The sequence below is a fragment of the Oncorhynchus nerka genome, linkage group LG24 (assembly GCF_034236695.1).
Source record: "Oncorhynchus nerka isolate Pitt River linkage group LG24, Oner_Uvic_2.0, whole genome shotgun sequence".
NCBI lineage: Eukaryota > Metazoa > Chordata > Actinopteri > Salmoniformes > Salmonidae > Oncorhynchus > Oncorhynchus nerka.
Genome location: NC_088419.1, coordinates 53,177,706 through 53,200,675, shown reverse-complemented (window position 1 = coordinate 53,200,675; position 22,970 = coordinate 53,177,706). Strand labels below are relative to the sequence as shown.

Genomic DNA, 22,970 nt, shown 5'->3' with positions numbered 1-22,970 from the left:
CCAAAAAATATGACTACAGTGACAAATAACGAAAATGGCTGCCAAGCATGACTAAATGAAAAATTATAGCTGATTGTTGATAAATGAAGCACCTTGTTGTATAGTGGAAAAATCTATAATATTGAAAAGTCAAGGTGTCAAGCATCCTAAATCCGTAAAAAGATTACGATAGAAAATTGTATGAGATTGTACAATTTTGAAAGCATAAGTCACTCCCGATCCTGTGTAGTGTGTGACCTGGATGTGGTGTCATTCTCACCCAGAAATACAGTGGCGCGTTACGATATATGCTACATAGAATGAACATGCCTCTCTCTGATATGTACAATAAGGACTCTCTCGCAGGGCAGGAAGAATGCTATTTTTAACATGCCCTGAAAAGGATCTCATCATCTGATCAAATCAAAATAAATAAATACAGAGGTAGCTACATTTAGGTGTTACTCCTCTGTCCATAACATTGTATCTCTGGATGATGGCGTTAATATAAAGCAACACTGAGAAATGTCATGGGGAACATCTCTTCTTGACCCTTCCCCAGTCAGAGCACATGGGAGTCAGTCATGTGTTGCTAATGATAGGGTACGACAGCCTTGAATCTGTATCTGTCGGTGAAACAGTGACACTCTGTAACCCTGTATACTGTAGTGTACACATTGTCCTCCTGGATAGGCTACTACTATGGCCCATTGGCCGTGTGTAATCCCCTTATAGCTGTCTGTTGCCTTCTTCCTCTCTCTCTCTTCTGCCCTCTACTTAGTAAGCATCCCGATGGCAGCTCGTACTTGTTCTCTGCAGTGATCAAACACTGTCGCCCTGCAACCTGTCCAAACCTCCGAGCAAATCCCCCCATCGATTTCAGCCCGCTCCTTCCAACCGCCGGACTCGTGGGCTTTTTCGCCGCTAGCCAATCAATGAAGAAGACAGCTTGTTCGGTAGCCATCATCCATCCATCCAGCTGCAGCTGCTGCACAGAACCTCCCTATGCTTCAATAATGCATGACACGACAAGTCAGTATTCAGACGGAGTAGAATAACATCTACAATGTAATCATGGTGCCGTTATAGCAACACTCTCTGGGAGGAAATAGTGAGCATGTACAGGAATGGCAGATGTCATTTTCTTTCTGGGAACTAACTGAATACCAAACAGTCAGGCTGTTGAAAAGATAGGGACATCTATTGGGATGAGGGGTAAGTGTTGGATAAATGTTCTATCATTCTATTCATATTAGGCAAGGAATGAAATGGTACAGCACACCTAAGAACAAGTATTTCTCCAAGTAAAATGATCATGTACTTACTCCTGCAGGACTCATTCCTTAAACTAGTGGTGTAGTGGAGTGTAAACACAAGTAAAGGCAGTTTACCCACAGTTTACCCACAGTTTACCCACAGTTTACCCACTTTTTACCCACAGTTTGCCTGCCTTTTGGGGGAAAATGCATTAGAGTTACTTTTCTCACTGCGACTCTGGCAATCAGAGTTTACCTACCCATTTTATTACCACTACATCACTGCTTTAGACCTTGCATGTAACAGTGTGCGTGTAAATTGACCAGTTAACCATTATATGTACATTTAGTTGTCTTTATTTGGCAGTTCCTTTATATGATTCAAATTGCAAAATCCCCTCAAGTGAAATGATTCATCCAGAGCACATCAAAGGGTTTACCAAAAGATCAAACGTCACTGTGCTCCAGATCCTCAAAGTGCAGTCATATTGCTAAAGCAATGCCATGTGATTTCTGGATTGCAACAAATATTCAATAGGGAGGAGAGGCAAAGCAAGACAATATGAGCATTTGGAGCATAAAATATATTAATTACAGTATATTAACAGAAGATAGGCATATAATGTGATCAACATTGATATAGACACCTAATTTAATGATACGAGGGTCCAAATATTTGTGCTATAGAGATTCATTACATTTCTTCAAAAACGTTTACATTTCGAACGTGCTTTGACTGCTTGTTGCTTTTGTTGTTTGTTTGTGCTTTGTTTGGCTAAAGCTCACTTAAATGTTGAAATGATGCAAAATGTCAAGTCAACTGGTAGGAAAGGCATTTCAAATGTACAGCAAAATGCAGAGACCACTTGCAGCTATATTTCCTATATTTGTATTACTACACATGCTAACGTTAATTAGCAACCACTGATAGGCCTAACCTGCACCTGTAATATACAGTGCATTCGGAAAGTATTCAGAGACTTTAACTTTTTCCACATTTTGTTACGTTACAGCCTTCTTCTAAAATTGATATTTATATATTTTCCTCCTCAAATCTACACACAGTACCCCATATTGACCGAGCGAAAACAGGTTTTTAGACATTTTAGCAAATGTAATTAAAAAGAAGAATATATGAAAAATATATTTACATAATTATTCAGACCCTATGCTATGAGACTCAAAATTGAGCTCAGGTGCACCCTGTTTCCATTGATCATCCTTGAGATGTTTATACGACTTGATTGGAGTCCACCTGTGGTAAATTCAATTGATTGGACATGATTTGGAAAGGCACACACCTGTCTATTGTAACGGATGTGAAACAGGTAGCTTAGTAACTAAGCTAGCCGTTTCACATCCGTTACACTATATAAGGTCCCACAGTTGACAGAACAGAAACCAATCCATAAGGTCGAGGGGATTGCCCGTAGCGCTCGGAGACAGGGTTGTTTAGAAGCACAGATCTAGGGAAGGACACCAAAACATTTCTGCAGCATTGAAGGTCCCCAAAAACACAGTGGCCTCCATCATTCTTAAATGGAAGAAGTTTGGAACCACCGAGAATCTAAGGAGAAGGGCCTTGGTCAGGAAGGTGACCAAGAACCCGATGGTCACTCTGAATGGGCTCCAGAGTTCCTCTGTGGAGATGGGAGAATCTTCTAGAAGGACAATCATCTCTGCATCACTCCATCAACCAGGCCTTTATGGTGGCGAGACGGAAGCCACTCCTCAGTAAAAGGCACAGCCCGCTTGGAGTTTTCCAAAAGACACCTAAATACTCTCAGACCATGAGAAACAAGATTCTCTAGTCTGCTGAAACCAAGATTGAACTCTTTGGCCTGAATGCCAAACGTTACACCTGGAGGAAATCTGGTGCCATCCTTACGGTGAAGCATGGTGGCGGCAGCATCATGCTGTGGGGATGTTTTTCAGCGGCAGGGACTGGGAGACTAGTCAGGATCGAGGGAAAGATGAACGGAGCAAAGTACAGAGAGAGCCCTGATGAAAACCTGCTCCAGAGCGCTCAGGACCTCCGGCTGTGGCGAAGGTTCACCTTCTAACAGGACAACAACCCTAAGCACACAGCCAAGACAATGCAGGACTGGCTTCTGGACAAGTTTCTGAATGTCCTTCAGTGGCCCAGCCAGAGCCCGGACTTAAACCCGATCAAACATCTCTGGAGAGACCTGAAAATAGCTGTGCAGCGATTCTCCCCATCCAACCTGACAGAGCTTGAGAGGATCTGCACAAAAGAATGGGAGAAACTCCCCAAATACAGGTGTGCCAAGCTTGTAGCGTCATACCCAAGAAGACTCAAGACTGTAATTGCTCACATAGGTGCTTCAGGTCCGAATAGTTATGTAAATGTGATATTTCAGCTTTTTATTTTTAAGAACTGCTCAAATGTCTAAAAACCTGTTTTAAATGTTTGAATACGGTAGTAACGTAACAAAAGGTGGAAAAAGTCAAGGGGTCTGAAAAATGTCAGAACGCACTGTTTAATGAACAAATAACTTTCCGTCAACAACTCTATTCAATCTGTTTCGCTGCAGAAATGTAAAGGTCAACATACAGTGCATTCGGAATGTATTCAGACCCCTTCCCTTTTTCCACATTTACATTACAGCCTTATTCTAAAATGGATTACATCAATAAAAATCCTCATCAATCTACACCCAATGCCCCGCCCCATAAGGTCAAAGTGAAAACAGGTTCTTAGAAAAAAAAAAAGAGTAATTTATTTGCAAGCATTTCTAAAAAATCTGTTTTTGCTTTGTCATTATGGGGCATTGTGTGAAGATTTATGAATTATTTTTTTCCCATCCATTTTAAAATAAAGGCTGTAACGTTAAAGAAATGTGGAAAAAGTCAAGGGGTCTGAATACTTTCCGAATGCACTACTGTATGCAGCGTTTACCGTGAATGCAGTCTCCTCTAACGCAAGAACATTGCCTCTAAATTTAAATGATGCTGTAACGCTGAACTTCCGCTATACAGATTGAATAGAGCCCTTTATTGATGACAATGTCTAGTTCTCAACTCCCATCCAATTACCAGGTAGATACAGAGAGACTGAAGGGCGAAAGTCCAACTTGTGCTTATGGTAATGGACTTGAATTGACGAAAGTCATGTTTCCATTACTTTCAAATTAAACTTGATACACTCTCATCTCCCGCAAATCCACCCTATTCCCTTTCACAATCATAAGAGTCAAGTGGCTATCTCATATTAGCAGGAGACAGACAGCTATAGGGAAAAGAGGGTGTACGTGGAGTGAATAATATTGAAATGGGCACTGTGTCGGGAGTTCCCCCTTTTTGTCATTATACCCTGAACAGGATATGAATTCTCAGGGTTCCATATTCTTTCCTTTTTCCCATCACAGCAGAGATGCATCAATATTTGACCTTCTCTTAGAACTTGACTCTTGTGTCCCAAACTTTTCTATTCGGGCCTTCAGTGGCATACATTTTTTGATGGAGAGGCAAACCTCCAAATCAAAACCAGTGAGACAGACGGGTTGACTGTGCCCTAGGGGCAATTCCTGGTTAATGATATGAGCAGAGTGGGGGAAAGGTGGAGATGGGGCAGTGGTATAAAGTAAGGGGGGGGGGGGGGGTTGCCTCTTTCGGGATAACAAAATCCCTCTCAGACGACCCCCACCCCTACCCCAACCTTCCCTGCATTCCTCGAAGTGAGTCTTTTCAAGAACGCCCACCCTTTCCACCACCGCTACCCTCCCCAACCTCTGTCTTTCCTCCTAGTGGTCAGGCATCATCTCTCCCTCCCTACATGATGCTGCACTTGCCCTTAAGCTTGTCGGCATGCTTCTGCTTGCCGGAGCGCTTGCCGTCGACACTCAGACTCATGTTCCTCTTCTTCTCCAGTGTGAGCAGCTCCTGGAAGAGCTCCTTGACGTTGCAGTTCATCTTGGCCGAGGTTTCCATGAAGGCACACTTCCATGCTGTCGCTTGCGCCTCACCCTCCTTGGTCTCCACTTCACGCTGGGTCTCGTCGCTCTTGTTGCCCACCAGCATGACGGGGATGGCGTCCACGCTGCCCTTGATGGCCAGCACCTGCTGGTAGATGGGCTTGAGCTCCTCCAGAGACTGGCGGCTGGTGACGGAGTAGACCAGGATGAAGGCGTGGCCCTTGGAGATGGACAGGCGCTGCATGGCGGGGAACTGGTGGCTGCCCGTGGTGTCGGTGATCTGGAGGGTGCACACACTCTTGTCACAGCTGATCACCTGGCGGTAGGTGTCCTCCACGGTGGGGATGTAGGTGTCCCGGAAGGTTCCCTTGACAAAGCGAAGGACCAAGGAGCTCTTGCCCACACCGCCAGCCCCAAACACCACAACACGGTAGTCATTACTCTGCTCCGGCATGTTGGGGGGGGGTTGGGATCCCTGTTGTTATCTGTTTCCTGAGGAAGAGAAGATCAGGAATGGTCATCAAAGGATGGGATCAGAAGCACTATCAGAAAAAACATGAATGCCATTCAACTATGTTGATTGGAATTTGCCTTGTAGTTGAAGCTAACCCAGCAGCCAAAGTTGGTTGACATGATGTCATTTCAATCACTTTTGCCAGCTGGGACAAGGCAATAAAAATGTCCCCACTACAATCACATTAGAGTGAGATCATACACAATAGCATAATCATGACAAACAGTGAGATTTATCTCGAGAAATAATACATTTTCTTATCTAAATAGCATCCTCGCTATCTTCTTGTGCACTTGAACAATATCTCAGAGACCCTCGACTGAGATAAACAGTGCAACAAGCTGGTCCCTTTAAAGCCAGGCCTGCCATCATAGATTATCATTAACCTGAACAAGACACAGGAGAGGCAGTTAATTGATGGGCTCTCAGATCTATGAAAGCACAGTGCAGTGGGAAGCAGAGGCCAAGCACATTGTCATCAAAGGTGTGTTTGTGTAGCCTGGGCCCACATCTGTTTGTGCTGTCTTGCCAACTCCTATGTAGATTGTCACGGCAAGCAAAAAAAAAAAACATCTCAGACTAGGCTATTTTTTTGTGGGGTTCAATGTTCCATGAGGACTGCCTTGCGATAATACCAGAGAGTGGAAAGGTATGGAATACATCGACACAATAGACTGATCCAAATAGCCATTGAAAATGTATTACATGTACCATTGATCTTACTGCTCAGTGGTAATGGATAAAAATGGATGTTCGGAAAAACAATACTATAGCTTCACAGTTGGGGTGTTATGTAGTACTATTGCATTTTCAAATGTGAGCTCAGGTGCATGACAATGAGAGTAATGGAGATAGTTCGGTAAGCTATGCTTGCATGATGAATAACCTTACCTAGGCTTTAGCTCAGAGGGCTAACACAATCCTGAGGCGACAGATAACCCAGGTTCAATACCCAATCAGTCACATGAGAACACTTTCAGACATGCAAATAAGAATTGTGTGTGTGTGTGTGTGTGTGTGTGTGTGTGTGTGTGAGCGAGAGTCATCTGCCATCAACACTAGTCAGATTGCATTAGGGAGTCATTCATCTTGCTGTGGGTATGGAGGTGGTGGAGAAATAAAGTGGAATGGAAGGGGGCTAAGCCTGGGGAGGGCTGACAGATTGCCATTGAGTGGGAAGATGACTGAGTGAGAGACTAATATGAAGAACAGTGCAGATCTAGATTCAAAATGACCAATTCAAGGTTTTGGTTGGGGGATTTGCTCAAACATAGGGACATGGTCAAAAAAGCATTTTGCCAGCTATCTGTCACTTAATCAAGTGATCGGTATCAGTTCTGTGTCATTAACACAAAGCATCACCAACATAAAGTGTCTTAATAGGGCATGGGCCACCTCGAGCTGCCAGAACAGCTTCAATGCACCTTGGCATAGATTCTACAAGTGTCTGGAACTCTATTGGAGGGATGCGACACCATTCTTCCACGAGAAATTCCATCATTTGGTGTTTTGTTGATGGTTGTGGAATACGCTTTCTCAAGCGCCGCTCCAGAATTTCCCGTAAGTGCTCAATTGGGTTGAGATCTGATGACTGAGATGGCTATGGCATAATGGTTTACATCGTTTTTATGCTCATCAAACCATTCAGTGACCACTCGTGCCCTGTGGATGGGGACATTGTCTTCCTAGAAGAGACCACTCCCATCAGGATAGAAATGCTTCACCATAGGTTGAAGGTTATCAATCAGAATGGCTGTGTATTTATTGGTGTTTACCTTGCCCTCTGGGGGTTGTGTGGACTTAAACCATGCCAGGAAAATGCACCCCACACCATAACTGAGCAACCAGAGTTCTATGCCGTACTTATCTTGTGAATATTTATCTTTAAAACCTCTATAGGATCGGTGGGTCCCCCTCGGGACGGTTGAGCTAACGTAGGCTAATGCGATTAGCATGAGGTTCAACTTGAAAAGTTTTTAATAAACCAATTAGGCACATTTGGGCAGTCTTGGTACAAAATTTCGAACAGAAATACAGTGGTTCATTGAATCAGTCTAAAAACTTTGCACATGCACTGCTGCCATCTAGTGGCCCAAAAATAAATTGCACCTGGGCTGGAAGAATAAATCATTTCAAAGATGACAGTACAAAAAATGCATGTTTTTTTCTTTGTATTATCTTTTACCAGATCTAATGTGTTATATTCATTTCACATTTGCACAAACTACAAAGTGTTTCCTTTCAAATGGTATCAAGAATATGCATATCCTTGCTTCAGGTCCTGAGCTACAGGCAGTTAGATTTGGGTATGTCATTTTAGGCAAAAATTCAAAAAAAGGGGTGGAAGAGGTAACAAGCCTGGGCAGGTAGAAACAATATTGTGAAACTCATTACTCTTTATGTTAAAGGGATAATCCATTCCATCTCCACCCTCTCCGAGTTGGGCATCTCCGGCGCGGCCCACGCTTGGATTGCGTCCTACCTGACAGGTCGCTCCTACCAGGTGGCGTGGCGAGAATCTGTCTCCTCACCACTCGCTCTCACCACTGGCGTCCCCCAGGGCTCTGTTCTAGGCCCTCTCCTATTCTCGCTATACACCAAGTCACTTGGCTCTGTCATAACCTCACATGGTCTCTCCTATCATTGCTATGCAGACGACACACAATTAATCTTCTCCTTTCCCCCTTCTGATGACCAGGTGGCGAATCGCATCTCTGCATGTCTGGCAGACATATCAGTGTGGATGACGGATCACCACCTCAAGCTGAACCTCGGCAAGACGGAGCTGCTCTTCCTCCCGGGAAGGACTGCCCATTCCATGATCTCGCCATCACGGTTGACAACTCCATTGTGTCCTCCTCCCAGAGCGCTAAGAACCTTGGCGTGATCCTGGACAACACCCTGTCGTTCTCAACTAACATCAAGGCGGTGGCCCGTTCTTGTAGGTTCATGCTCTACAACATCCGCAGAGTACGACCCTGCCTCACACAGGAAGCAGCGCAGGTCCTAATCCAGGCACTTGTCATCTCCCGTCTGGATTACTGCAACTCGCTGTTGGCTGGGCTCCCTGCCTGTGCCATTAAACCCCTACAACTCATCCAGAACGCCGCAGCCCGTCTGGTGTTCAACCTTCCCAAGTTCTCTCACGTCACCCCGCTCCTCCGCTCTCTCCACTGGCTTCCAGTTGAAGCTCGCATCCGCTACAAGACCATGGTGCTTGCCTACGGAGCTGTGAGGGGAACGGCACCTCAGTACCTCCAGGCTCTGATCAGGCCCTACACCCAAACAAGGGCACTGCGTTCATCCACCTCTGGCCTGCTCGCCTCCCTACCACTGAGGAAGTACAGTTCCCGCGCAGCCCAGTCAAAACTGTTCGCTGCTCTGGCCCCCCAATGGTGGAACAAACTCCCTCACGACGCCAGGACAGCGGAGTCAATCACCACCTTCCGGAGACACCTGAAACCCCACCTCTTTCAGGAATACCTAGGATAGGATAAAGTAATCCTTCTCCCCCCCTTAAAAGATTTAGATGCACTATTGTAAAGTGGCTGTTCCACTGGATGTCTTAAGGTAAACGCACCAATTTGTAAGTCGCTCTGGATAAGAGCGTCTGCTAAATGACTTAAATGTAATGTAAATGTAAATCTTGACAGGGTTTGAGGTCTGAAAACATCTGAGCAACTTGGATTTATCAAGCAAAATATCACTTGAATGTACTGTACTTCCAGACCCTGCCATGTTGTTCCCACCTATTAAGTGCCTTCAGATCATTGAGCAGCAGGAGACATATTTCCCTCCGTGGGTATCTGAGCCGTGTGTGTTACAGCCAAAGGATTCCCATGGACCAGACAGATGCTAGCTGGAGCTCTGGCGTTAGTCTCTAGAGTAAGGCTCCTGTGGTACTCCATGCAGAGCATTCTGTTTGAAGTATGTGGGAGCCCTTGGTGTTTCCACAGTAAGAGCAGACCCCTCTCTGTGTTCATCTAAAAGAGGTGATGGTTTCTCTCTCTGTCTCTCTCTCACGTACACTATTTTTATCTTCCTTTCTCTCCCTTCCTCTCTTTCTCTCCTTCTCCCTCCATCTCTCTCTCTCTCTCTCTATTGGAAGTTGGGCTTTGATAAGTACACCACACAGTTCTGTGATCACTGTATTGTTCTCTGAGGAGCTGCCAATGCTTCCCACCAACACCTGGTCCTGTCCAACATATCAAACAACACTCTGATTCATTCATGTTCGAGTAGAGCGGGAGGCCATCGCGTAGCTACAGAGCTCTCCACTGCCTTACTGGGTCAAATATACTTGGCTATCATCATAGACGTCTGAGTACATTTGTTATGTCTTTTGGGTTTCATAACCACGTCTTTATAACAATTAAACGATGATGATGTGGGAGAGAGAAATTCAGTTCCGCCATTTATACAGAACGCGATCGTCTCTACACGTACAACCCAATGATGCTCGGCGGCATAACCCCAAATCACAACGCCTTACCTCCTACATAAATTGTTGAATAACAGACCTGAGAAGGTGACTGTGAGCCTCCAGGGTCATGGTGTCACCCAGTAACAGTTCTGGACCACTCATGACTGGTGGTTCTGTCGAGGCTTTGGTGGTTGCATGAGGAGTGTTCCTGTAGGATAGCAGGAAGCTTTTCAAGAGTTGGTGCAGTGTTCCTTGAACCGCTTTTAAGGCATGTTTCATGGTCTGAATGAACCTCTCTGCTAGCCTGTTGGTAGATAGATGATACGGTGCGGACCTGATGTGTTGTATGCCATTCATCTGTAGGAACGTAGCCATTTCTTGGGACACTAGCTGCAGTCTTTTGTCGCTAACAAGATGGATTGGCGAACCGACTAAACACTTCTCCAAGCTCCTCGATGGTCTTCTCTTCAGTAGTAGACCTCTGTCCACTTGCTATGAGCGAAGTCGATGTGTATGCGTTGCCACGCTTCCTCTGGCCAATTCCACGGATGAAGAGGTGAAAGTTGAGGTACGTTGCGAGCCTTCTGACATGGGGAACGTGTTTTTGCTTTCTCCTCAATGCTTCCATCTAGTCCAGGCCACCAGAAGTAGCTAAACCTGCGAAAAGGTTGTCGATGTAGCAGATATTGCTCAGCAGACAACACAAGGTTTAGCGTGACTTTAAAGTCTTCACATATCCTGATTCCACCATCCTTCCTAAAGGGAAACTCTAATCAAAACTATCTTTTGGTATTTGTTTCATTAGTCCATTGTTGACATAGTCCCAAAATGTTTTGATTGTCAGCAATCACGTTTTCAATATATGTACCTTTCAAAATACAGATATCATCCCTGTATGATGTATTTTGCATCATATGATGCAAGACACAGCATCGTAGGATGCACAATGCATCATACAGGGAGGATTTCTGTAGTTTGAGTCACATATCTTGAAAACATTCTGACAAGCAAAACATTTTGGGACTATATCAACAATGGATATTTGTTGGGTGGATATAGTTGTTTGGTGGAGTTTTCCTTTAGGGACTGGTAAAGATGAGTGTTGCCCATTCACTCACGCTGACCGGCTCCAGTGCTTTGTTCATGACTAAAGTGTCCAAGTCAGCCTACACTTTTGGTCTGATAGCATAAGTTACTGGTCTTGCTTTTCGGAAACTTGGATTTTCTGTCTGGCTTAATGCTAAGATTCACTATTATGTCTTTAATGTAGAGCTGGGTAGCATGAAAGAGTCCTCCGTGTTTCTTTAAGATGACGGGTAGGCCTGTGTCTCCATGCGTCATTGTATGTGCTGATGGCCAGTCCAGTGTGATCTCCTCCAGCCACGAGCGTCCCAGTAGTGATGGATAGTATATTTTTATTAGGTAGAGTGGCAGCTTCAGTTTGTCCATTTAACTGAACTGTGACCTCAGGGATGCCTCTTCGCCTGTGTAAGTCCTAAACACGATGTGTACTGGCTGAAGTGGAAGGTGTTTCAGTGTCTTTTCGGAGACTGTGTCTGACAAAGAGATACACCCCCTAGTTCCACACTGACTTCAATGGTCTCTTTTGTGTAGCTTCATTCCGTAGCTCACATTACTAGTCTGTCTCTAATGGTGTTATTTAAAACATCATTGAATTCACAGTACTCTGATAGTTTCTTTAGCACACATTTTCACTGATTCTCCCTCTTCCTGATTTCTTCTATGGAATCTAAACCTTTCAGCAACAGTGGCGACCCGTGATTCAGGGCAGGTGAGTCAGAGCCCCACCTGTTTTGAGCCCCACACTTTTTAGCTACATTTTGTGGCTTGCCTGTTTTTTGCATGTCATTTTGGTATTAATCTGTGTCACATCAGTTTGCAAACATTGTAAAAAAGTAAATAAATAATTGAGTTAATAAAGCTGCATACAAACATGGTCTCTTTTTGCTTTATTGAGTAAGGCAGCTCCAAAAATACAGGTGTTTCAGCCTAGCTCTGTGCTTTCTGTGGTGGTGGGGCAGCCAGCGGAAAATACGGAGCGTAGGTGTTGGTCATGTTCTCTATTTGCGCCGTGATTGGCTCAGTGTTCTGTCACTCATGGGGACACTATGTCACCGCCGAGTCTAAGGATAGAGGGCGAAAATTCAAGCCCCATGGGTGCTGCCATAGAATTACATTAGAAGTGCCCATCCAAGAAGGCTCAAGGTAATTGGCCACAGATAAATTACGTCAAATCCCGTTATATCTACAGTATCTTAGATTAGACTGATCACGTCAACATCATACTTTCTAAATCTTAGCTAGCAGTCATCATCATGAATCAAGTCGACAATCTACTGGCAAATACCTTTTAATCCTTGTCATATGAAGAGGAAAATTGAATAGAAATTATAGATAAAACGTATCGGTGCTCATCGGCCATTGGACATAAACATTACACAACAAGATGGAAATCACAAACAGTACAATGAGTGGTTTGGAAGTAATCATTGGCTAACTGCAAGCATTGCAAAGCGATTATTATTCTGCTATTCATTGAAGTGGCTGTATGGTCCCAAGTCTGGATTAAGGGTCTCTTTTCCAAGCTTAAAATGATAAACATTCAATATTGGCGATGCTGTCAATGAAGCATGATTTGTGCCCCACTCAAAACAACTTAACTCGGAACTGCGTTTTGAACGGTCATCCAACTAGGAATTGGAGGTATGGAACTTGGACCTCTTTCTAAAACTGTAACTTGAAGATCACAGATGTCATCATGATTCAACCTTCTTTTTTCAGAGTTCCCAGTTGTCTTGAAAGCACTATAAATCCAGAGAATGACAGACTTTGATGGCAAAGTTTGATGACAAAATTTGCCCACCTCCCTGTTCAAGTGAGCACAACATACAATTAGTATTTTGTGTGGTAAGCTGTTAGTAGCCCATGTGCCTCACCCTAATAGTTTGGTCTATTCTCCCCTCTTTATGTTGCCTACTGTTCTGACTTGGTGGTGCACATGTAGCCTATAACTTGTTTTAGAGAAATCTAATCATTGAATATTGTAAGAGCTTTCATTGTCTGCTGATATGCCCCCTTATCCTACAGTTCTGACTTGGTGTACAGGGAGAACACTGTAAGAATGGCACATGTTCTGAATTCTGTCGCTGTACATTTCAAAAGTGCTGAACAAATAGTTTGTGGCAGACGGCAGGGAGTGGTTATTAAGGAGAGATATCTTGCAGCCTGCTGGTTCCACCCCGAGCCTTATATGGACTTCCTGCCTCAACGAGGCAAGGCTGTGGGTCATTAAGCCAGGGAGAACTTGGGGATAAAGGAGGGAGCAGCCGGCAGAGTAAGGAGAGAACAAAGTGCAATATGAAGAGTGGGAGAAGAGAGAACAATAGCTGTGTTGTGACTGGGGCAGTGGGACTACCCCCCCCTCCCTCCCTTGTGTACCAGATTGGCTGAGGACCACCCCTGGATTGGTGAATTCCCCCCTTCTTCCCCAGTGTACCAAAATCCCTAATAAACTCCCCATTTGCATTCTATTTATGCTATTGGTGTCAAGCCCTGACCATAGACAGCCCTCGGGGCTTCTCTGTGGTGTAATAGGATAGGGCATGACTAGGGTGTTTCTAGTTGTGTTTCTATGTTGGTGTGTGTGTATGGTTCCCAATTGGAGGCAGCTGATGATCGTTGCCTCTAAATGAGGATCATACTTAGTGTGTCATTTTTCCCACCTGCGATGTGGGATATTGTTTTGTATAGTGCGCAACTGGTGCATGGTTTGTTATTAAACCTGGTGACGTGGAAACCATTTCACATTTCTCAATAGGCTCCTGATTGTCACTCACTTCAATATTGTCTTCCAGCACAGCAATATTTTCCTCAGTCACGATCTTCCTTCACTTCACTCACTGACGTTTCATCCTCAAGTTTGCCCATTTAGCTTTTTTTTTATTCTCAAGTTTGTCTTCCCAGTTGAATTGATGCCCGTTCCATACTGTATTTTCCTGCCTTAATATTTTTTCCCACGCCGACGTCTGCCTCGACTCCTTTTCTGCAGTCCATGATGCTAACTCTCTCTTAGCTAGCTCAACTATGCACTTGTCTCTGCTAGCAATACACTGTGCTAACATTTAGCATAGACTGTACCATGAAAAATAACTGTTTTAAACTTGTAAAACACAACTTTTTACAGACCGACCAGTTACTGTAGATTCAGACCTACTCGTCTCCAATCTTTTGTAATGCCTTGAGACAGTAATTCAGTTGAACCATTTATCCAGAATGTGATCATCTCAACACATACAACCCCCATGATGCTATGCGGCACCACCCCACTACACAAATATTTAGTCTTTACAGTATTTTGTGATCTGCTGCCCAATTACTATCCATACATACATACAGATGTAGGATCTTAATTTGAAACAGTTTGATAAAGAAGGAAAATAATCCTGCAGCAAGAGGAAATGTGGATTATAATGAATGAATATTTTTGTAGGGATTGATACATTTTTTTCAGGCAAAATCAAATCTGACATTTTAAAGTGGAAATTATAAAGGTTAGAAGCCTTTTTAAACGTTGAATATACACGTTTTCATTTCCTGCTGTGCAGGAAAATTCTCAGCAACAAGGGTGATCAAATTAAGATCCTACATCTAACTGTTCTTATAAAGATAACGGTTGGTTGACGCAAAGAAAGGTTGACCTCATGCTGCTGTGGCAAACAGTGAAAAGCGTTGGTTCTTGCTTAAGTTAATGTCCTGTATGAACATCAAAAAACAACTCAATGTTTTGTCAGGTTTGCTATATAATGAAATGGTGCTGGGTCACTCCTAGGGTTTGAGTTATTGCCCTGTCTGTCAGTTTCCCCCAGTGCCTGCTGTACAGCTGTGTCCAGACACTACTGGGTTGGTGTCCAGACACTACTGGGTTGGTTATGGTGGCCATGTGGAGCAATTGGGTCCCTCATCAGAGACATTTCCATACTTCCACCCCCATCTATCTGCCTGCGATATCATGCATAGTGACAGCCTGGACACTGCTGCATGTCTGGTGGCCATTTCAAGTGGCGGGGTGATTGTCAGATCATATAGCCCAGGTGGCCACTGTTCAACATTTGGATGGGAACTATAATCCAGTTATAATTCAATAGATTTTTTTATTATATGTTTCGTTATTGCTTGAGTTCAGGCTTGATTGAAACTGCTTTCAATGGGGAAAGATTGGAAGCCCCTCTTCTGGCGTGTGAACCTATGGCTACATTGTCATTTGTGACATGATTTATATGAGGAAACTAACCACGTGGCTTGTTCCCAGTTAGACTAAAAATAATAGACATCTAATATTGTTTCCCTGACATATGCTTCGTGTTTAAAAAATATATATAAGTACCTTACAAAATAAATCAAATCCCTCTGGTCTTAAAGGGAGAGTGTTTGATTCTAGTTATATTGATTTACTGTATGAACAGAGCGTCAAAGTAGCATTTCCAGAAGGAGATTTTGACGCTCATGTTTGACACCAGTCCTTTTCCCCCTCTGTGAGAGACAGATTTAGAAGAGTGACTAATTGAAGGTCTGGTAATCGATCTAGTCCCTGGATTTGGTCCATGTATGCTCTCCCTCGGTGACAACTGCAAACCACTTGACGACAGCAGACGAGCTGGGCAGGCAGGTGTTCTTGCTGTGTTGGTGTATCTTGCTATTATGTATAGGTGTGTGCTTGCGTGTTCCCTCCCTCTGCAGCTCTGGGATGTCTCCGTTGTGTTTTTCCCCCACATATCTCTGGGAGTTCTCTGGTTACTGTGGAAACAGGGCCCAGAGGAAAATCTATGACAGAGGAAGAGAGTGTGTGTTGCCCGCGTGGGTGCGCACACATAAGGGAGATAGACAAAGGGAGGGGGTAATGACTTTTGTATTTGGGGACGGGGGCATAAACATGTCATCACCCCTGTCAGCATTCAGTTGCCATGGTTACCTTCCCGCACCCTTCTATGTCATATCCTTTTTCAGAGAGTTCAACAACACAACTGGAAAATTTTTAAGGATTTACGCCAAACTCTTTCTCACTAACAGCTTTCTGACATTGACAGATTGGTAATTCCTATGTTTGGACCACTACCGAGATTTGACAACTTGCTAGCCACATTCAGTCTCATCTCTGATTGAAGGCATCTGTAGGCTTCAATAAAGGAGGACTTTGAATTAGTATGCACTACTCTATGTGGTTACTCACACAAGACCATTCAAACATTTGGAGATGGGCCATCTGCACAGACACACACACACACAAACACCCACTCAGATCTATTAGAGACATTAAGTGCCGTTACATACCAGTATTGCCAGAATGGTGTGGAGGATGTAGTAGACAGACCAAAATGTCTGATAAACAACATTATGTCAAGAGAGGGCGATTTCGAGATCTCTTGATTCCTGTGTATTTCAGCAAGGAATAACTGCCAAAACATGGCAACACACACACACACACACACACACACACACACACACAGTTTGATATAGGGGGTAGTTCCTCTTTGATGGAAATGAATATGAACAATATCTCTAGATCTATGAATTACAGTTGAATTTCCCAAAGAACAAAGACCATGCTGACATGACATACTGTATTATATTGTAAGCTATTATTACTACAGATCTCGGGTGTAGGTTTATCCAAATGTTGCCATACAACACTTAGGTGGTGGCCTTGAGAAAAGTGGGTAGAGGACATGAGAGATGGACTCCTGGCTAGATGTATCCACTGTCTTTTCTCAGTTTGTGTGTGTATGGTTTCTCTTTTTTCAATCGTTGGACAGATTGCTCCACTGGGACTAAGTTTCAATGCTTTTGAAAGCTCCCCTATGATACCCTACTACAGGTTTATAGTGGCAACCACCCCCTGCCCCACAACCCCATGACACGATAGACCCATCTAGAAACATGAACAACGTCTAGTTCCTCCATACCTCTCTGTTTAGATCTGAAAGGATTGGATATGGTAAAAAAGTCACACATCAAATCAAAATTTAACAGGGGACAAGTAATTGTTATATGATGTAGGCCGTTATTGTAAATAAGAATTTGTTCTTAACTGACTTACCTGGTTGAATAAAGGTTAAATTTATAAAATTAAATCAGTAAATGGTTCAAACATTCATAGATTCTTAACATCTGGTGACGTCTGAGGAAATGTTTATCTAGTAGATATGATTGTATTTTAGATTGATAATAAAATGTGTTATGGCCCTTGAGAGGCATTCCATGCAGGGGTCATTGATGTGAAGCTGGTTCCCTATTGGCTGGTGGTGATAAAAATGGTTGATAATTCCCTGGACGCTAGTGATCAAGCTGTGACGATTGCCCCACTACTTTCCTAACACATGCTAATGCTAGCAGTTATAGAGTCGGGCTCTTTATCGTTCACTTCAAGAGGGTCTCACCATATAAAATGCATTATTTATGCATCTCACATGCTACCATTGCTTCTTGCAATGTAGAAATGTTTGCCTTGAAAATCCCTTTCTGTCTCACAATAATTACATTGATTTCCAATATAAAATGTCCAAGTGTAGTATACAAGTTGAAATGATTGATTGTAGTTCTAGCAGTAAGGCTACATCTTTGGAGTGGTCTTTCTAACGTTCTCAGATGAAAAGGTTCCCCTGCTGAACCCTTGAAGAAATTGAGAACCTTTTCATGTTCTAATAGTGTACTGTGCAAACACTGTATTAACATGTAATTATAACAGTGCTTCAAAGCTATAAGCAAAGAAAATGACATACCTGTATTTGTATTAAACCCCTTGAGTCACCTTTGACAGTGTCACACCCTGACCATAGAAAACCTTCTTATTCTCTATTTTGGTTAGGTCAGGGTGTGACTAGGGTGGGTAATCTAGGTTATCTATTTCTATGTTGGCCTGGTATGGTTCCCAATCAGAGGCAGCTGTTGATCGTTGTCTCTGATTGGGGATCATATTTAGGCAGCCATTTACTCAATGTGTTTTGTGGGATCTTGTTTATGTGTAGTTGCCTGTGAGCATTTCATTGTCTTCACGTTTCGTTCATTTTTATTGTTTTTGTGCGTTTCAGTTAGTAAACATGTGGAAACCATATCACGCTGCACCTTGGTCCGATAATTCTTACGTCGAACGTGACAGAAAATCCCACCACAACAGGACCAAGCAGCGTGCCCAGGAGGAGAAGGGATCCTGGACTTGAGAGGAGGTCTTGGATGGGAAGGGATCCTGGACATGAGAGGAGATCTTGGATGGGAAAGGATCCTGGACTTGGGAGGAAATCATGGCAGGACAGGATAGCCTTCCTTGGCGGAAAACACAAGGAGAGAAGGGAGGACAGCGACGACGCCGGAGTTCGCGGCCACAAAAAAAGACCAAAAAAGACCCCAATTTTTTGGGGGTGGGGCACAAGGGGTGGTTGGCGGAGCCGAGGAGTGAACCAGAGCCAGTCTGGGAGAAGAGGGAGAAACTGGAGGAGAGTGAACGGAGAGAGTCCAAGACCGTCAGTGAGTGGATGAAGATATTGGAGGAGAAAGAACGGAGAGAGTTGTTGAGTTGGTGGAGGATGCATGACATTTGCCCTAAGGAGCGTGTTATCAGTTTAATGCCACCTGAGTCAGCTCTCCGTACTCGTCATGAGGAGCGTGCTATCAGTCTGGTAAAATCTGTGCCGGCTCCACGCACCAGGTCTCCAGTACGCCTTCCCAGCCCTGTACATCCTGTGCCAGCTCTCCAAACTCACAGGACGTACTGGTCCGGTACCGGTACCATTTGTGCCGGCTCTACGCACCAGGTCTCCAGTGCGCCTCCACGGCCCAGTGTGTCATCATTCCAGTACAATTGATGCCGGCTATACGCACCAGGTCTCCAGTGCCCATTCACAGCCCAGTACGTCTTGTGCCAGCTCCACGCACTAGGCCTCCAGTGCGCTTCCCCAGTCCGGTACGTCCTGTACCAGCTCCTCGCACCCGCCCTGAAGTGCGTGTCACCTGTGCCGGCTCCATGCACCAGGCCTCCAGTGCATATTCACAGTCTAGAGTTTCCGGCGACGGTTCCAGAGCTTCCGGCGACGGTTCTCAATTCAGAGCTTCCGCCGGCATTTTCCGGTCCAGAGCTTCCGGTGACGGTTCCTAGTCCGGAACCTCCTGCGACGGTCCACGGTCTGGAACCTCCTGTGACGGTCCACGGTCCGGAACCTCCAGCGACGGTCCACGGTTCGGAGCTTCCAGGCAAGGCATCCAGTCCTGCTCCAGGGCAGGAGCCCTCCTCTGCGCCATTGTCCAGTCCAGACACGGCATCCAGTCCCGCTCCATGGCCGGAGTCTTCTGCGCCGGTGCTCAGTCCAGACATGGCGTCCAGTCCCGCTTCATGGCAGGAGCCTTCCTCTGCACCGATGTCCGGGCCGGTGTCCAGTCCCGCTCCAGGGCAGGGGCCTTCCTTGACACCGGGGTCCAGGCACAGTGTTCAGCCCGGGTCCATGGCTGGATCTGCGGGATGAGCGGGTTCTTCAGCCCGCACCAGAGCCGCCACCAATGCTGGTGGATCTGCGAGAGCCTTCTTATTCTCTATTTTGGTTAGGTCAGGGCGTGACTAGGGTGGGTAATCTAGGTTATCTATTCCTATGTTGGCCTGGTATGGTTCCCAATCAGAGGCAGCTGTTGATCGTTGTCTCTGTTTGGGGATCATATTTAGGCAGCCATTTCTTCAATGTGTTTTGTGGGATCTTGTTTATGTGTAGTTGCCTGTGAGCATTCCATTATCTTCACGATTCGTTCATTCTTTGTTGTTTTTGTGCGATTCAGTTAATAAACATGTGGAAACCATATCACGCTGCACCTTGGTCCGATAATTCTTACGACAAACGTGACAGGCAGCAATTACAGATGTGAAACCTTTCTGGGTAAGTCTCTAAGAGCTTTCCACACCTGGCTCGAGCAACATTTGCCCATTATTATTTTCTAAATTCTTCAAGCTCTGTCAAATTGGTTGTTGATCATTGATAATCAACCATGTTCAGGTCTTGCCATAGGTCTCCAAGCAGATTTAAGTCAAAACTGTAACTAGACCACTCAGGAACGTTCACCGTCTTCTACATTCACTGTCTTCTTAGTAAGCATCTTCAGTGTCGATTTGGCCTTGTGTTTTAGGTTATTGTACTGCTGAAAGGTGAATTTATCTCCCAGTGTCTGGTGGAAAGCAGACTGAACCATGTTTTCCTCTAGGATGTTGCCGGTGCTTAGCTCCAATCTCCAATTATTTTTTATCCTAAAAACTCTCCAGTACTTAATAATGATTACAAGCATACTCCTAACATGATGCAGCCACCACTATGCTTGAAAATATGGAGATTGGTACTCAGTAACGTATCGTATTGGATTTGCCCCAAACATAACGCTTTGTATTCAGGACAAAACGTTATATTGCTTTGCCACATTTCTTGCAGTATTACTTTAGTGCCTTGTTGCAAACAGCATGTTTTGGAATATTTTATTTGGTACAGGCTTCCTTCTTTTCACTCTATCAATTAGCTTAGTTGGTTATTGTGGAGTAACTAAAATGTTGTTGAGCCATCTTCTGTTTTCTCCTATCCCAGCCATTAAACTTTGTAACTGTTTTAAAGTCAACATCCCTGAGTGGCCTCCTTCCTCTCCGTCAGCTGAGTTAGGAAGTACGCCTGTACCATAGTAGTGACTGGGTGTATTGATACACCATCCAAAGTGTAATTAGTAACTTCACCGTGCTCAAAGGGATTTTCAATGTTTGAATTTTGTATTTTTACCCATCTACCAATAGCTGCCCCTTGAGAGACATTGGAAAACATTTCTGGTCTTTGTGGTTGAATCTGTGTTTGAAGTAGCCATTCAAAAATCATGTTAAACAGTATTATTGCACACAGAGTGTGTCCATGCAACGTATTATGTGACTTGTTAAGCCCATTTATTTAGACTTGCCATAACAAACTGGTTGAATACTTATCGACTCAAAACATTTCAGCTTTTAATTTTTAATTAATTTGTAAAAATATAATTCCACTTTGACATTATGGGGTATTGTGTGTGTAGGCCAGTGACAAAAAAAATCTCTATCTAATACATTTTAAATACAGGTTGTAACACAACAACATTTTTAAAAAGTCAATAGGTGTGAATACTTTCTGAATGTACTGTAAACCTCGTCGAATATATGCAGACATTATAGCCCACAAACATAAACGTATTATGTACGTCACAACATTCTTATACAACAAAGACGTGGGTATACTACAGAGTAGCTTACGTCAAAGCAGCATTGCTCAGGCTTGCCCCCTTCTATGCCATGCCCACGCAAATAACGAAGTGTCAGTCTCCCACGAATTTTTAGAAGACTGACATAATTGCTACCGCGCATCTTGGATAATTACACAGGAATTTGACTTAACGGGCTCGCGATACCGATTTAACGGCATTAAATCAAAACATCAATCACTCATTCCCTGGCATAATGCTTGGCGGCGCCATCCACACTGTTGGATGAATGAACGAAACATTGATAGCCCCCCCGAGTCCCACACACGCTTTTAGGCTACACAAACACACACTCCATATTGTAGCACATCCCATATGGATGACCATATCCTACTATAGCAGCGACATGCCTATATAACCGCACCATGGTCAACTATGGGAAGTCAGAAATGAAATATCATTCCAAACCCTATAGAGAAAATAAGATTATCTGTGCAAAGTGTATTGTGTGGTTAACTTTGAGAAAGAAATGCAGAGTTTCGAGTCCTGTATACCACAAACACACATTTGAAAGCAAAGGTGGTTGTCGCTCAGACCCTAATCAGACGCACCTGAGTATTTATTTATTTCATAAAGAGGGTATGTTAACCCACACTTGTCTAGAAAGCGTCGCTACAGTGTCTCATCCTATGTCTCATCCTCACTCGTCCAAGTTGGATATTATCACACAGTAAAGGACTGTCCTCACTATTATGGCTGTCAAATGTAACCTAAGGCAAGTATACATTTCCACCAAATACTGATTAATGATGAATGAGTCAGTAGGCTAGATGAGTGAGGGAATGAAAAGTGAATGAATGGATGAACGTGTTGAGTTGAAATGAATCGAACTTACCTCAAGTTTACTTTCCCAGATCCGTTGTGATGATGCGGATTTAAATATGCCCGCATTCAAGTAAACACATTGGCGCTAGAGTTCTTCTATAGCAATAACATTTGACAATAATACGTGATGTGTTGATGTAGCCAGGTCCTCCCCTTTTCACTGCAGCTCTCTCTCTCTCTGTTTTTCTGATTTAAACCCCTTGATGCCAAAGATAGGAGGTGCTTTCCTTTCTATTCAGTCGCTCATCGAATACTGACGCAAGCGAATGGGCAGTTATAGAAAAATCGTGCGCTTTTGACACTCCTTGTCCTGCTTTTGCTGAAGATGTGTGCGCTTCCTCCATCATTCAGCTACGCCTCTGAGACACGCCTCTCATTCGGCTCCGTCTTTATCTTGATCATTTTTTTTTTCAATTGTTGTTTTCAACACCTAATATGATTGCTGACTTTAATCATGTGGGTTGTTTTTGATCGGGTTTTTTTTTCTCACTCGTCGATTATTATATTATAGCCTGTTTGTGAAACCAATCCGTTTATTTTGGAGAGAAGCTGGAATAGTATCATGTCAATCAAAAAATATATGATTGCTTTTGATTAGATCGGGTTCTTCCAGTCAGTCCATGTGATATACTGTTACATGCGGTGCTTTGGGCTTACATAATTTGTGTCATTGAGTAGATGCTATTTTCTGATGTTAAATAGCATAGGGGCTCCCCGGCGTG

General features: G+C 43.9%; 1 protein-coding gene across 1 annotated transcript; it reads right to left on the bottom strand.

Annotated features, from left to right (window-relative positions):
* Window positions 1–1,575: 1,575 nt before the first annotated feature.
* LOC115108156 (GTP-binding protein Di-Ras1-like) lies at window positions 1,576–22,592 on the bottom strand. Its single transcript, XM_029632182.2, has 2 exons — window positions 22,259–22,592; window positions 1,576–5,662 (listed from the first exon to the last, which is right to left on the bottom strand). Exon 2 carries the CDS (start codon window positions 5,622–5,624, stop codon window positions 5,028–5,030), a length of 597 nt encoding a protein of 198 aa, XP_029488042.1. The 5' UTR covers window positions 5,625–5,662; window positions 22,259–22,592; the 3' UTR covers window positions 1,576–5,027.
* Between the last annotated feature and the right edge of the window lie 378 nt (window positions 22,593–22,970).

What these genes read in the sequence shown, in the direction of transcription:
- LOC115108156 (XM_029632182.2), bottom strand. Translation starts at nt 5,624, where the DNA reads ATGCCGGAGCAGAGTAATGACTACCGTGTTGTGGTGTTTGGGGCTGGC.